The sequence below is a fragment of the Suncus etruscus genome, chromosome 14 (assembly GCF_024139225.1).
Source record: "Suncus etruscus isolate mSunEtr1 chromosome 14, mSunEtr1.pri.cur, whole genome shotgun sequence".
NCBI lineage: Eukaryota > Metazoa > Chordata > Mammalia > Eulipotyphla > Soricidae > Suncus > Suncus etruscus.
The window spans coordinates 67,236,263-67,251,481 of record NC_064861.1 but is presented as its reverse complement, the minus strand read 5'-3'; the positions used below and the strand labels follow the sequence as shown (position 1 = coordinate 67,251,481).

Here is a 15,219-nt window from a genome sequence, read left to right as displayed (position 1 = left end):
TACACTGTGATTTGGAGCCATGTGATGGTCCGTACTTGATGGCACATATTTCATTTTGCATGTGAAAAGCTCATGTCTGGTATTCTGAATTCTCCATTGCCTGCTCAGTCTAACATACTCACAGCCACCTCCCACAATTCCTGTCCATGAACAATTTATGGACATTTTTACAATTCATGCTTACACTTTTCAAAGAGACTACCTTTCACTTACAACCAAGGCTCTGGAGGGGAATAAAATGGCACAGGAAATGGTGAAGAAAAATTCAGACAAGAGGCCCCAAAGGTCAGTCACCTAGAAGTCAAGTGAGGGCACTTTTTAGAAGGACCACTATGTGGACAGAGAGGAAGAAAAGCTAAGGGGAAAGGTCATGCACTTTTAACCTTGAGCTCCCTTCAGGCTTGAAGATGAGAAACTGCTGGGATGTGACCTGAGTCCAGAGCTTAAAAGTTTAGGGAGTGAGTTGTTGTAAGGGGGGGGGTTCTTGTTATAGATGCTTCTAGATTTAGTTTTAGGAATGGAGGAATGGGAGAAGGGAGTGGTAAAGCTGTGGGGAGGTGAGGGTAAAGCATACATCAAATGTGGGCATTAAATGAGTTTAAACTCTTGCTGTAACAGAGAAAGGATTGCCAGCAAATGGTTGATGGGAGAAGTCTAGTGTTGCAGGCTGCTGCTTAAGGGACAGAAGGAGGATCAGGGATGTGTGGAGGATGGAGTTGGGGCTCCTGTGGAGAAAGACAAGCATTTCTACACAGGAAGAAGAACAATGCTCCAAAATCTATTTGCTATTGACTGAGGCCTGATCATAGATTCATCTTTTCATGCTCTTTTACAGCTCCAGTTGTTTTAACTCTCCCATTAAATAGGAGCTTCTTTTCTTTTTAAAAAAGACCATGTAGAAAAGTGATCATGACCACGGATTTGAAAATCAAACTGTAAGGGATCAAATTCCAGCTTTGCCACTGACCTACTAGCTGTGCGAGCTTTTCTGTGCCCTAGTTCCCCCCAGCCCCTGTCCTTGTCTCTGAGACCCAACTACTGCTCCCATTGCTGAGAAGAGGAAATGTATTCATTCATGTGACTCTCATAATAGTTCCTGGCACACTGTGCTTATCAAGGACAATAGTTGCTATTTATAGCCCCAATACCAAGCAAAATGGGTTTAAATTCAACATGCTTTTAATTGAGTTATTAGTGGTCACTTGAAGTCACTGATGAAGCCTCATCCCTCCATTCTCCCTAGGTAACTTGACCTTACCTGCAAGACCCCGCCCATTCCTGGGAGGGGTCTTGGAAAAGGTAGATAAGGTTTTGACCAGAGGGGATGAGGGGCTTTTTGGCTTTTTGGTCTTTGGACAGCATGGAGGTCAAAGGGAAGATGGCTGACAGGAGTTAAGATGCAGGGCTAGCTAAGAATGACTGAGTGCTTAAAAGATTATGATATAGGCTACACATGTGGTGGATAGGGCATGAATAAAGTTGATGCTTCCTGATGCCTGTCTCTGGATGAGTGATTCTGCCATTCACCTAAACCTGGGACCCTCCAGCTGAATGGGGATTGCGGAGCCACGTGGCCTGGGATGGCAGAGAAAAATACCCCCATCCATCCTTCACCATCCAGATCCATTGCTAATTATTTAATGCAACAACTAACAGTGTCTGGGGGCAACTTGCAGGACCCTCATTTTTCTGATTGTGAGGATATCTGGATTGGATTTTAATTTTTTTAGCTAACAACAGTGCTTTCGCTAGATTTGAGGGTAGGACATCAGCTTTTTCATTCTTGAAAGCTTTCATGTCATGCATCCCAGACTCTCTTCTACTTATGGGCACAAGTAACACGAACAGGAATCGAGCAAGTGTCACCGGACACAGTCCAGAGACCTTCGGCTCTGAGACAAGGGCTGGCCTCCCCCGCCCCTTGCATCCTGGCTCCTTGGAGAGAAGGAAAAACAATTTTAATAGACAATTTTACCTCTCATTTGTTCCCCTTCTAATTACACAGGGGACTAGTGTATACTCTGAGGTCATGGTTTACTCTTTATGTATCTGCTAAGCTCAGCAATGACTAAGGGCAAGAGCCAGTTATTCAAATTGGTCTCGAGTAGGTAACATAATAAATTGAAAGAGAGATGCAATGAGGCATCAGCACTAAATACGCAGAGGTGGCAAAATAGTCCCCCAGGAAGTACCTTTCCATGCCCTTCTCTACCACTGCCCAGTCCTTATGCTGCCCTCTCCTGTAAATCACCTCATTTAACATCAACTGACATTTGAGATGGCGGAAAGGGGCAGTGTAGGAAAACACTTGCGATCAACGTGAGAGGAATTAGTTTCCAATCTATGGATACTTGTCCATGCTGTATGGGGGTAACATGGTCCTTGGCTAATCTGGTAGTCACAAGACACAGTATGGACGAGGCAAGGGAAGCTCACATTGGCCAATTATGAGCCCAATATCCCAATTATGAGAACAACTGTATCGGTTTGACCCTCCTTTTATAACCCTCTGTGAGAGAATTCAACAGAGCAGCCATGATACTTTTCATAACATGGCTTATGTGACTTGTACATGCCATTGTGCTCAGACCCAGAGTCCACTTCACCAAGACTTTATATCACTGCAATCCTTTCACTTATTCTACTTGGGCCGCAGTTGCTGCAGTGACTGTGCAGAGGCTGCACTGAGGGATGAATGCTAAACTGTCTTTGAGCTGGGTTTGCTCAGGGGAGGGATAGGTAGCAGAAGGCCCATCTTCTCACAAGATACAGGCCCCTGCAACTCAGTGCCCTGACATTTACAGAAGACTGACCTTGGCAAAAACCTTTCCATTTCACTCGCCACTTACAATCTAAAAATCTGTCAAAAAGACGTTATACTGTTATACCTTGATAGAGGAATATACTTTTATATCTGTTATGCTTTGATAGGATGCAAAACGCTGCCCTAGATATAAATTTAGTAAAGTGACTTTAGTCCTGAGGAACCCAAGAGTGCAGCTGTGAAAGGACCGTTTGCTCTATCCCCGAAGACAGGGCTGAGTGGTTCCCACAGTCTCCACAGCCATGGTGGCTGAGAAGATCATATGCAGAGGCCTTTCTGAACTATGTGAATACCATTCTCATAAGGATGGAAACTGTGAAAGGTTCCCTTTCCTCTTTTATTTTTGGCTATATCCAGTAATATGGTGTTGGGTCCCGTGTACTCCTTTATTGGTTATTTGTGTATCCTCAAAGAGCTCCCAGAATGAGAAATTGATCCCCATCCCCTTATCCCCTTGTGGGGTGGAGATCTTGGTAATATTTATCCGCAGCAAATAATCCACACAGACAGGAGGGTAGAGGAGTAAAAACGTTGGGCGCAGAGAGTCCTTTGTCAGCCTACTACCAGCTCCAAAAAACACCTGGAGCCAGCCAGTAAACTGCCAAAAGACCCTGAACGCCTTGCTCCCCAACTATTTATTCGGCTCTCAACAGCGCCCCCACCTGGAAGGTCAAGGTGGGACAACAGGCAAAGAATAATCTTATGGAAATGTTTTCATATACAACAATGTGGTACCTGGGAGGCCATATATAGGATGCTGGGGATTGAATGAGAGTTGGCTGCATGCAAGACAAGCATCTCACTCATATTATTGCCTCATTCATTATATTATTGCGTATTATTATATGCCATCAGAGAACAAACCACTAAATGGATAGGGAAGGTATTTGTGGCTTTCCTTTTGCGATCTACGAAACGATGAGAATACAACCAGTGAAGTTACTGTTGACTTTAAGCTCTAGTAAAGTTAGGGGTGGCTGAAAGGATGGAAGAGAGTAAGGCGAGAGAAAGAAGATCCCAAACATTCTGGGGTGAAATAAGTATGAGTGCAGAGGGTACGACTCTTCGTGCACACACAGAACACCAGACACCATTCAAGTATAAATGAACAACTTGCAGGCTTACCTCATAACAATGTACAGATCCAACGAAGACTTTCCCAATGTCCAGCAATTCAAAGTTGAACCGAATCTTCGGCCCCATGCCCTCACCTTTGATTCGAAGGGGCAAACGGCTCTCTCGGCCTATAGAACCAGTCCAGACTTTAATACCCCAAATAAGGCTTTATCACCCCCCAAAACCCAAAACGTGTTATTGTGGAAGCAACTATGATTCCTGCCCACTGTCTGTGCCCAACACAGGTAATCACAATATGGCCAAAGCTGAAGATTTATTTTATTTTTTATATATCTTTATTTAAGCACCATAATTATAAGCATGTTCATAGTTGGGTTTCAGTCAAAATCAGAATACACCCCTTTCACCAGTGCAACATTCCCACCACCAGTGCTCCCCTCCTCCCCCACCCCTGCCTGTATTCACAACAGGCATTCTACTTCTCTCATTCTTTAATATTGTCATGCTAGTTGTTAGTGTAGTTATTTCCCTAACAGCGTTCGCCACTCTTTGTGGTGAGCTTCAAATTGTGAGCCAGCCCTTCTGGCCCTTCTAGCCCTTAACTCTATTGTCTCTGGGTCTTATTACAGTAATGTCTTTAATTTTTCTTAAAACCCATAGATGAGTGAGACTATTCTGTGTCTATTTCTCTCCCTCTGACTTATTTCACTCAGCATAATAGATTCCATGTACGTCCATGTATAGGAAAAATTCATGACTTCATCTCTCCTGACAGCTGCATAATATTCCATTGTGTATATGTACCACAGTTTCTTTAGCCTTTCATCTATTGAAGGGCATCATGGTTGTTTCCAGAGTCTGGCTATTATAAGTAGTGCTGCAATGAATATAGGTGTGAGGAAGGGATTTTTGTATTGTATTTTTGTATTCCTAGGGTATATCCCTAGGAGTGGAATAGCTGGATCAAATGGGAGCTCAATTTCCAGTTTTTTGAGGACTCTTCATATCATTTCCCATAAAGGCTGGACTAGATGGCATTCCCATCAGCAATGGGTAAGAGTTCCTTTCTCTCCATATCCCCACCAGTACTGATTGTACTTGTTCTTTGTGATGTGTGCCAGAAAATTGAAGATTTAGATGATCTTTAGGAAACAGGAACAATGGCCAGGTTTTTATCTTTAGGAAATTGCTGATTTCAGGCTGGTATGTTAGTAGGATTTTTTTCTCTCATTTTTACAATTACAAATAGTCAATCAAAGCTTATCATTGTTCTTCCATATCTTGTAAAGGAATATAATCTATTTGAGAGTGACAACTGATTGTGCTTCTCATAAAGGTTCACTGGAGAAGGGGGCTCAGAGGCACTATTTGCAGGGATCTTCTCTAGATCTAGGAAGACTTCAATATGAATGGATTTGAATCAAATCTCACCTGACCCTCCTACCACATTTCTTTCGTGTGTGCATTTTAGGACACACCAAAGAGTAGCCATTATTCCATATCTGCAGTAAAGAGACCTCACCTTTAAAGCACTGACCTGTTTTGTTTCCTTTTTGTAAAAACAAGGACATAAATTCAATTTGGTCACTCATGTTTATTCAGAATTTCATGACCCAAGATAACCTCATCAGTAGTGGGGGAGCAGCCTTCCTTTCTTAACACATTGTGCCAATACTGCCTTTTGTGTTAACCTGCATTCAAGTGTGGGCCACCAGTGGTACATGCCAGTGTTGGTGTGCTAATCATCGTTAAATATTGTCAACATAAAATGAAAGTATTTGTTATATATTCTTTTAAAACCTGATTTTTCTATGGGAGGCTGGGGATGGGGAAATCCCAACTAGTGCTCAGTGGGCTCAGGGGCCACTCATGATGTTACTTGGCCACCAGGGTTGGCGGTTAAGTACTATAGCCTGACGATGTGATACCATTTGGCCCTGTGGCTCTGGAGAGTGCCACAACCACCTTGGCTGTATCTGGGGGTTCTACAGGGATGATGACACTCAGGAAGCCATCTGGGGGTAGGAATGAAGCTAGCATTGGGTACACCCCTGCACTGCTTCCCTGGTTCCCTGTCACCTGCTTTGATTAAGTGGCATTTATACCTGTTACATTTTTCTAGAACATCACCTGTGCTATTTGTTTTGGTTTTGGGCCACATCCAGGAATGCTCAGGGCTAATGTCTGTGATCTGGTTTGGCTGGAGGGACCATAAGGAATGCTAGGATTAAACCTGGGTTGGCTGTGTTCAAAGCAAGTGCCCTGCCCACTGTGCCAACTCTCCAGCCTGAGGTAAAGATGCTAACTTGTCCCCCTTGTTGGATCTATCAACAGTTTCTCAAATTTAATGAAATAAAGACCAGGGAATCAGTAGCCTTACTCACAGGGAAGGACACTTCCCCTGTATGTGCCATGAACCTCTTGAAGATATCAAGCCACTCTTTCTGATGAAAAGTTGGCTTACTATTCACCTCAAGAAATGTGTTCTCACTAAAACGGGAAAATACTATACATACCAATAAGTTCTTATCTAACAGAGACGGGAACACACAAATCTTATAGTGCAATGGGATCTTACACTCTGAACATTGACATAAAGACCTGGCACAGGCCTCAGAAGAATGGGCATTCTCCATTCACTCCTGATCTAGAGAAGATATCTACAAAACATCATGGTTGTCTATAACATCACCTGGAGGCAATCCTCTACCAGGGAAGACCCTACAGCTGCTCTGACATTGATCTACTCAAAAGAGACTTCCCTTAACACTGACAAGACTTAACAAGAACAATGACCTGCTTACTGGACAGGGCTTGCTGTATTGCCCCTTAATTGTGAGGTGAAACTAGAGGATACTCCACACCAGCCTGACTTCAATGTAGGATGTGCAGATTCCAGGATCTTTAATACAGAAACCTGATGCCAACAATAGGACTGCGTGAAAAATAAAACTGTATTGGCACTACAGACAATGACTTGGATTGAATAAACTAGTTTGCCTGGAGCCTAGAGTTGGTTTTATGCCAGGAAACTTCAGGGGTAGTGGTCTCCTTGTATTTAGACCAAGGCTATTCCTTTCTATGACCCCCATATTTTTGTGGGCCTATGCAAACAATATTTGCCACTCTAACACCGTTTTTACTGTGCCCTTTTGACTAACCCTTAAAAAAAACCTCTTAAACTTTTGATGTTAACTTAAACTAATATGTATGTGCGTGAATATATAAAAATACTATGCCTTCAAAGTTAAGGAGTCACATAAAACTCATGGCTTTAGGTTGCTTTGTGTACTGCTAAAAAATGTTATAATGTACTACAATCTGGGGACTTGTGGACAAAGTAATTGTACATAGGTTCTGCCTTATTTTTCTTAATGTTTTTTTGACTGTAAGTTCAATATTTAGGCGTCAGCAAGGGGATTTCTTCTGAGAACTCTGTTTATGGGCGACTGTTCTTTCACTGTAACTTTACCTTGTCCTCTTTGCATCATTGTTCTCATAATTAAAAATTAAAAATAAAAAAAAAGAAATGTGTTCTTTCCTCTGACTGCATGAGAATTTTCTCTTTGTCTATGATTTCCAAATGTGGTTTGCATTTATTCTTTTTAGATCTCCTTTTTTTGGGTGAAGGGGCTCCTCAGCATGCTCGGGACATGAGGGTTACTCTCAGTGAAAGGAGACCAGCAGGTGCTACCTGGTTTTGTTCAGCTCAAAGCTGTGGTACCAGACACCCTAGGACACCAGAGTTATACCTGGGAGGGTTAATAGGGTGGGTTGGGGGCACATGGTGTTGGAAACAAAGCCTTGGAAACTTGCACAAGTGAGGCCCAGGATTCAGCTCTTTAAGGATCTCCCAGCTGTGGAGATACTCCTGAGACCTATGTAGAAAAACCTTTCAATAGCTGGGGTGGGGTGAGCTTGGGGTGATGCTCTGACCTTGGTGTCACAGTCAATTTATTCGAATCTTGCTCACTTCCAGATTTTATTGCAATAAACTACAGAACATTTTCTTTTGACTTGTTCCATTTCCAGTTTACAAAGTTTATCCATCAACTGCTCTTAATAGGACATTAAATTATTCTTCTCAGTTCCCAATTTGTCATCATAACTTTTTCAATCTAAATCTGCCAGTACTACATATATTTAACAGTTTTGAGGCCTCTGCTCAATCTAGTCCTTCATAAGAACACCTAACAGATCTGTCATATAATTCTATTTTATGACTCCGTATGAATTAGCACAGTTTATCTTGGTGTCCTATCAAATTGTGCAAATTGTACTGAGCCCTACCCCAAGCCTGGGTGTGTGAGGTAGGGGTTTGTTGAGGTCTTTTGCCTTGGGGATCCCATGGTCTCTTGTTTTCTTCTCTAACTTTATTTGAAGTTTTATTCTTTCTGTAGCATCTTCCCAAAAGGCAATGCAGCTAAGAATAAAGTGACCCCAAGTTGGTTTGTCTTGTTTCTCTTTGCCTGGGTCTTGTTCTCACAATTCTCTACAGTCCAGATAGCTCCTTTGTCTTCAAAATAGGTTTAAAAATATGGTCTTGTTCTACTAGTTGTTTTTAGAAAGAGAGGAAAATGTATATGAATCACTTGGCATATCATTATGGGATGTAGAACTGCCAGAGGAAAGTACTCTGCTATTTTGACAGCTGTAGCCATTTGTCCTCCAGAAGGGGCTTAAACTAATTTGCAAAAAATGTCTAACAGTATTTAAGGGATTCTATCTCTCCATGTTCATTTTTCTATAACAATCAGATTTCACTTTTGAAAATCTTTGATATATTAAGAGAATCTTCTTAAGTTTGTACCACTTAATATTCAAGCTCTGTAAGGAAAAATGATTCATTTGCTCTGTGAGAAGAACTATGAACAGTGAAGACTTTCAATACTGTTTGATAAACTTTTTAGTATTACGGCAAATAAACTTTGAACAAGCAAGTCATATTTCTATTTATTATCATCATTATGTTTGGTGAGAGTTTCTGTCCCGTTGTAGTTTGTAGTTACTTTACTTCAGTTTCTTCCCTGTTTTCTTTCTCCTCTTTTATTATTTTTTTTCTAATAATATTTTTATTTAAACACCATAGTCACAAACATGTTTGTAGTTGGGTTTCAGTCATAAAAAAGTATACCCCCCTTTCACCAGTGCAACTTTCCCGCCATCAATGCCACCCATGTCCATCCTCCCCTAGCCCTTGCCTGTCTTTGAGAAGGCATTCTACTTTTTTTCTCACTACTATTGTCATGATAGTTGTTAGTATAGTTATTTTTCTAACTGCACTAACCACACTTTATGGTAAGCTTCATATTGTGAGCTGGTCCTTTTGGCTCTCATCTCTATTATCTCTGGATATTATTACCATACTGTTTTTTATTTTTCTTAAATCCCACAGATGAGTGAGACTATTCTATGTCTATCTTTCTCCCTCTGACTTATTTCACTCAGCATAATAGTTTCCATGTCCATCCTTTTAAAGACAAGAATACTTGTTTCTGTGTATCCTCTACTTTGGGCCTCTTGGTGCTCATCAGGTTGGCATCTAATAAGAAAGTATTATTCTAATTATTAGAAACATGGATAATCTTTACAATGATTGTGATGTTGAGTTATGCAAGTGTTTTCTCAATCTATTTGACACTTGGAAAAGAGGCACATCTAATGAGTTGTTTGTGTTGATTTCTAGAGTAGCATTTCTCAACTAGGGTTAGATGACCTTACAATGACCCCATTATGGACCTTAGGGTACTCCAAAGAGGCCACATTATTTATGAAAGTGTGGGGCCACCACATGAGATAGGGGGTCAATCAATAGAAAAAGTCACAATAAGGAAACAACGTCAGAAAAGGGTCATGATCAAAAAAACCTGCCAGGGAAGAAATCTCCTAGGTGACTCCATTATTTAAGATTTCTAATCTCTTGGCAATGATTTGTACTCCCAGGTCAGGAGAAAGGCATTTTGACAGAGATCATCCAACTTTCAAAATGGCAAAGAAAGAGAATTGCAAATATATTGTGGATTAACTGCAAGACTATTTATAACTGTCAGGCTTAAAGCTTCCCCCATCTGTTACCTTGACTGCCTCCTTCAATAACAAAGAAATAAAGAAAGAAGAAAGGAAAAAAGGAAGAAAGACAGACCAACAGGAGATGCATTGTAATAAAGTAGTGAGTCAATGCTTCTCTGGGCATTATTAATTCCAAGGAGTTGTCTAGCCACATCTCACCCAGGATAGAATGGCAGTACAAACAACGTTCAGCCATGCATTTTGCAAGAGTCAGTCTAAATTAAAATTCAGATAAGACAATTGCTACTTTTCCACAAAAATTTCCAAGCAGGGATTTTTCTGGTCTTGGTAAAAGCCAGCATGAGGGAAGATCTTGTTCTTAGTTGTCCCTGAGGACAATTTAAAAAAAATATAAAATATTTTAGTATAGAAGTATCTCACCTATGATTAGTGTCCAGGAATCATATACATAACTACGTGATGAGCTATAGGAATCCTTTAATAGCCATAAAAACCTTGAATATAGTAGATTAATCTGATTATATTGTTTTACATTAAATGCTAGCAAAAGTAATCATAGGCTTTAAAAAACTTGCCACATAGACACGTAGATGCTCACTGTTATAGTTCTGTTTCATTCCTGTGTAGTTAAGACAAGAGAAGAGGGGTGTCTATGGAGAAGCAGTATAATCAAAAGGTCTTTATTCATATATTTTAGAAATGTCAATATGGAAATGCCTAAAGGATATGTAAAAAATTTAAAGTAGTAAGATAATAAGATCGATTACCAAATTAACATAAATTAATAAATACATACTAGTCTACTTCTATATATAACAATGAGAAATTTAAAGTTCAAGATGTTTAAAATGGCAACAAAATACCTAAAGACATATCTAACCAAAATATTCTTAAGATCTTCAAAGTCACAATTGTATTATAATTTTATTAAAAGTTATGAACATAGATTCAAATAGGTAGAAAACTTGGCTATGTTTTTGAAAAGGGACATTAAATACCATAAAATTGTCAATTCCCCCATCAATATCTTTAGATTGTCATTTTAATACCAAGCAAAATGACATCAAGTAGAGTTTGGTGGAATTTGGAAGACTGATTAAGGATGCAAATGAAAAATCAAAAGGCCACAGTAAAGAAGATATTCTAAAAAAGAGTAAGGTAGGGAAATATTTTTCATGTTCATGTGTTTATTTTTGGGACATATATACCTGGCAGTGCTCAGGGGACCATATGGGATGCTGGGGATCGAGTCCAGGTAGACCATGTGCAAGACAAGCACCCTACCCATTGTGCTATAGCTCTGGCTCCTCCCTTTTATATATTAAGTTTTATTATCAAGCTATTTGTTGCAACTAAGATGGTGTGGTATTGCGGCAGGAAGTATAGAACTAATAAAGCAGAAAATAGAATAAGCATACATATATAAGTGTGATAGATAACACAGCGGGGTTAAAGGTCATGATGGAAAGATGAGTTATCTGATATAAATTTCTAAAACAACTGGATACCAATATGAGATCTGTGGTAGGCTGAATAATGAACTATAAAGAGACCCATGGTCTAATCATTAGAACCTATGAATATTATCTTCTATGGCAAAGTGAATATAATATGGCAGACAGATGTGTTAGAGTTAAGAGTTATACAATGATCAGGTTATCTTGAATGATCTTGGTTGTCCCTAAATGTAATTATAAGTGTCTAAGAGAAAAGCAGACAGAAATTGATAGAGACATGTAAAAGAGGAGCAAGGATATAAGCAGCATGGAGCTAACCAGAAGCCAAGAAATGCTGGCAACCTTAGAAGCTAGATAGTTGAGGAAAGGGTTTTCCCCAGCCACTCCTGAAAGAAGCTAGTCCTGACTCCTTGATCTAAACTCAGAAAAACTGACCTCAGACATGTTATTGTTAGCACTGTCGGAGAATAAGTATCTACTGTTTCCAAGGTATCACATTTGTAAGAACTATCAGAAACTATTGGAAACCAGCAAAGCCTTTCTGCCTGCTCTCACAAAAGTCAACTTAAGTTGGAATAAGAACTTGAATGTTATGAAAAACTATAAAATTTCTTAGAATACAATAAATAACTATTTTCATCCCCTGTGTGTTCAGAAAAGGATCATAAATATAATATAAATTATACAAATAAACACACAATAAAAGATGGTTAAGTTTGATTATTTTAGAATCAAAAAACACTCTTGGGGAACCAGAGTGATATCACAGTGGTAGGGCATTTGCCTTGCATGCAGCCAAGCTGAGACAGACCAGGGTTCAATCCCCGGAGCCTGCCAGGAGTGATTTCTGAGTACAGAGCTAGGAATAATCCTCAAGCACCACTGAGTGTGGCCCAAACAAAAAACAAACAAACAAACAAAAAATCCACTCAGGCAAAAGAACCACCATGAAGAGAGTAGAAAGAAAAAACACAAAGGGAGAGCTGATATTTGCAATGCATTTAAAGACCAAGAGCATACCAAAAACCTCTATGAATCAGTAAGATGAGACTGTGTAATAGAAAGGTAGTGGACAAAGGGCAAACAGGAATTTCATAGATAATACACACATGAACAATCAATACAGGGTATTATTTTCAGTACTTACTACAGAAATACTAATCAAAACCACAGAAATAATACATTTCATTCCTAACTAGAGGGGAAAAATTAAAAAGGTAGCAATATTAAGAGACATCAAGGTTATGGAAGGAGGATTATTGAATAGCATCATTTCTTTGAAGATATTTGACTCCCTATTAATTTTCAATGGAAACAGCCTTTACATCTCAGAAATTCTACTCCCAGTGATAGATATTGAACAACCTTGTCCATTTGTCTAGACACATGTCCAAGAGAGTCTGTGACAGCATTATAGAGTCAGAGTATTATATTGGCAAAGGCCTTTTAGTCTGATGCTCCACCATTCCAAGTGAAACTTGCCTCTGGCTGACATCATGATCCTCCTATGCTCCACATCTGACCTGTGCTATATTAAAGGCCCACACCATAGCTCCTGAAGAATGTGACTGTGTGGAAGATCTACTTATGAAATTATGTACTGTTATGGTTATTCTTCCTGTTATTCTCTGAGGACAGGCAGAGAAGAAAGAAAGCATCCTTCAGCCTAATCCCTCAGCATCTTCCAGGAGGTCTAACTATTCTCAGTCCTTAACACTGCAAGAACGCTAGAAAAACAATGGGGAAAACATGTAGAAGCTCAATGAGCAGAAACAATTTTACTGGAGATAAAATAACAACAGCCAGTAAATCCTCAGTCAATGTCTTCAGTTAACACCATGATGAAGGTGATCAGTGAGCTCAAGGAAAAAAACAGCACACACAGTCAGAAGAGAACAAGAAAGTATGAGAGTTTAAATGAAAAATAAAATACACTTGTCAAAAATGACAGAAATGAAAAACATGGTCAGTGACATTAAAAAAAATCAATAGAAGCTCTGAACAGCAACATAATAGAAGCTGAGCAAAAGATTGAGGAGCTCCAAGATGAAAACAAGAAAATTTCTAGAAAAGAATGGAAGGTGGAAAATAGTCTGAAAAGAAATGAACAGGATAGCAGAGAACTATAAAGTGAAATCAAGAGGAACAATATTAAGAATCACCAGAGTCCCTGAAGAATAGGAAAGCAAACATGATGAAGAAACAATAGTTAAATGAATCATCAATAAGAATTTCCCAGGGGCTGGAAATATAATATAGAAGATTAGGCATTTTTCCTTGCACACAGCCAACTTTGGTTTGACTCTTAGCATCCCATCCGGTTCCCCAAGCACCATCAGGAGTGATTCCTGAGTGCAGAGCCAGGAGTAACAAGCACTGAGCGCCACCAGGTATGGCCCAAAAACTAAACAAACAAATAAGCAAAAAGAATCTCCCAGAGTTGAGGTTCAAGACACCAAGATCCAAAGGGCTCAAAGGATTTCTGTGAAAACAGGCCCAATTAAAAATTTTTGAGACACATTATACTCAAATGGATAGTGAAAGCAGCAAGATCAAAAAAAGAAATGTAGAGCTGGAGAGATAGCATGGAGGTAAGGTGTTTGCCTTGCGTCCAGAAGGACAGTGGTTCGAATCCCAGCATCCCATATGGTCCCCCGAGCCTGCAGGGGGCGATTTCTGAGTGTAGAGCCAGGAGTAACCCCTGAGCGCTGCCGGGTGTGACCCAAAAATCAAAAAAAAAAAAAAGTAAGTAAAAAGAAAAAAGAAATGTATATGCAAAGGAGAGCCAATAAGCTGTACATCAGACCTATCAAATGGAACTCTAGGAGCCAGAAGAATATAGAAGGACACAGAACTCAACGAAATGAACAATTCCCTAAGAATACTTTATCTAGCAAGATAATTATTCAGATTTGAAGAAACTATATAGAGCCTCATTTCAAAGCCTTGAAACCAGTTTTACAAGAAATGTTAAAAGAGGCCATTTAAAGGACTGGAGAAGCTTCCCAACACATGGCAGAGTATGGCTGTTCTCTGCTAGATTAGAAAGGTCAAAAAATGGGGCTGGAGTGATAGCACCTTGGGTAGGGCATTTGCTTTGCATGTGACTGAATGGGCTTCAATCCTGAATGCAAAGTCAGGAGTAACCCCTGAGTGGTGTCACTGGGTGTGGCCCCAAAACCACAAAAAAGTTAAAAACATTTAGCAATCATCACAAACTGACTTTGATTGATTTGTTTTCTGATGATTTTATTTGCTAGCCCTTTAAGTTTTATTAGCACAAGTAATAGGAAATAAACTTGTTATATGTCTGATAAGAGGGCAATCTTGGAGAAGGGAGGGAACCTAGGGACACTGGTGGAAGGAAGGGGACACTGATGGTGGATTGGTTAAAGAAAAAACTGGCAACCCTCCATGGCCATCAGGAGTAGAAAGAAGGACAGATTCAGTATACAGTTAATAATGATATATAGCTAATATAGTTGATAGTATATTTATGATGAAACTACAGTCTATGTTCATGGTGTGAATGAGTCTTAAACAAGTAAAATGTGTAAGAAGATGCAGAAAAATAATAAATTATTGTGGGTTATATCCACAGATGGCTAAAAATTATTACATAAAATCAAGAAAATGATTTTAGAATTATGTCAAAATATAGAATGTTATTCTCCTGTTCTAAGCAGAACAGAGAAGGACACAGGTAAAGCTTTAAAGATAAAACTAATGGTCAAGCCCTACTTGTTATGGGGATGAATTCAAGGTTGTATATCTTATTACTCATTATGCCTTATCTATAGATTATTATTTGGTGCAATTTCACTATAAATT

General features: G+C 39.5%; 1 protein-coding gene across 1 annotated transcript in view; it reads right to left on the bottom strand.

The window, feature by feature from the left end:
• HYDIN (HYDIN axonemal central pair apparatus protein) overlaps window positions 1-15,219 on the bottom strand; it is a 263,378-nt gene that overhangs the window by 155,302 nt on the left and 92,857 nt on the right. Inside the window, 1 exon segment of the mRNA XM_049786325.1 lies at window positions 3,950-4,068. Within this exon segment, the coding sequence (XP_049642282.1) occupies window positions 3,950-4,068 (119 nt within the window).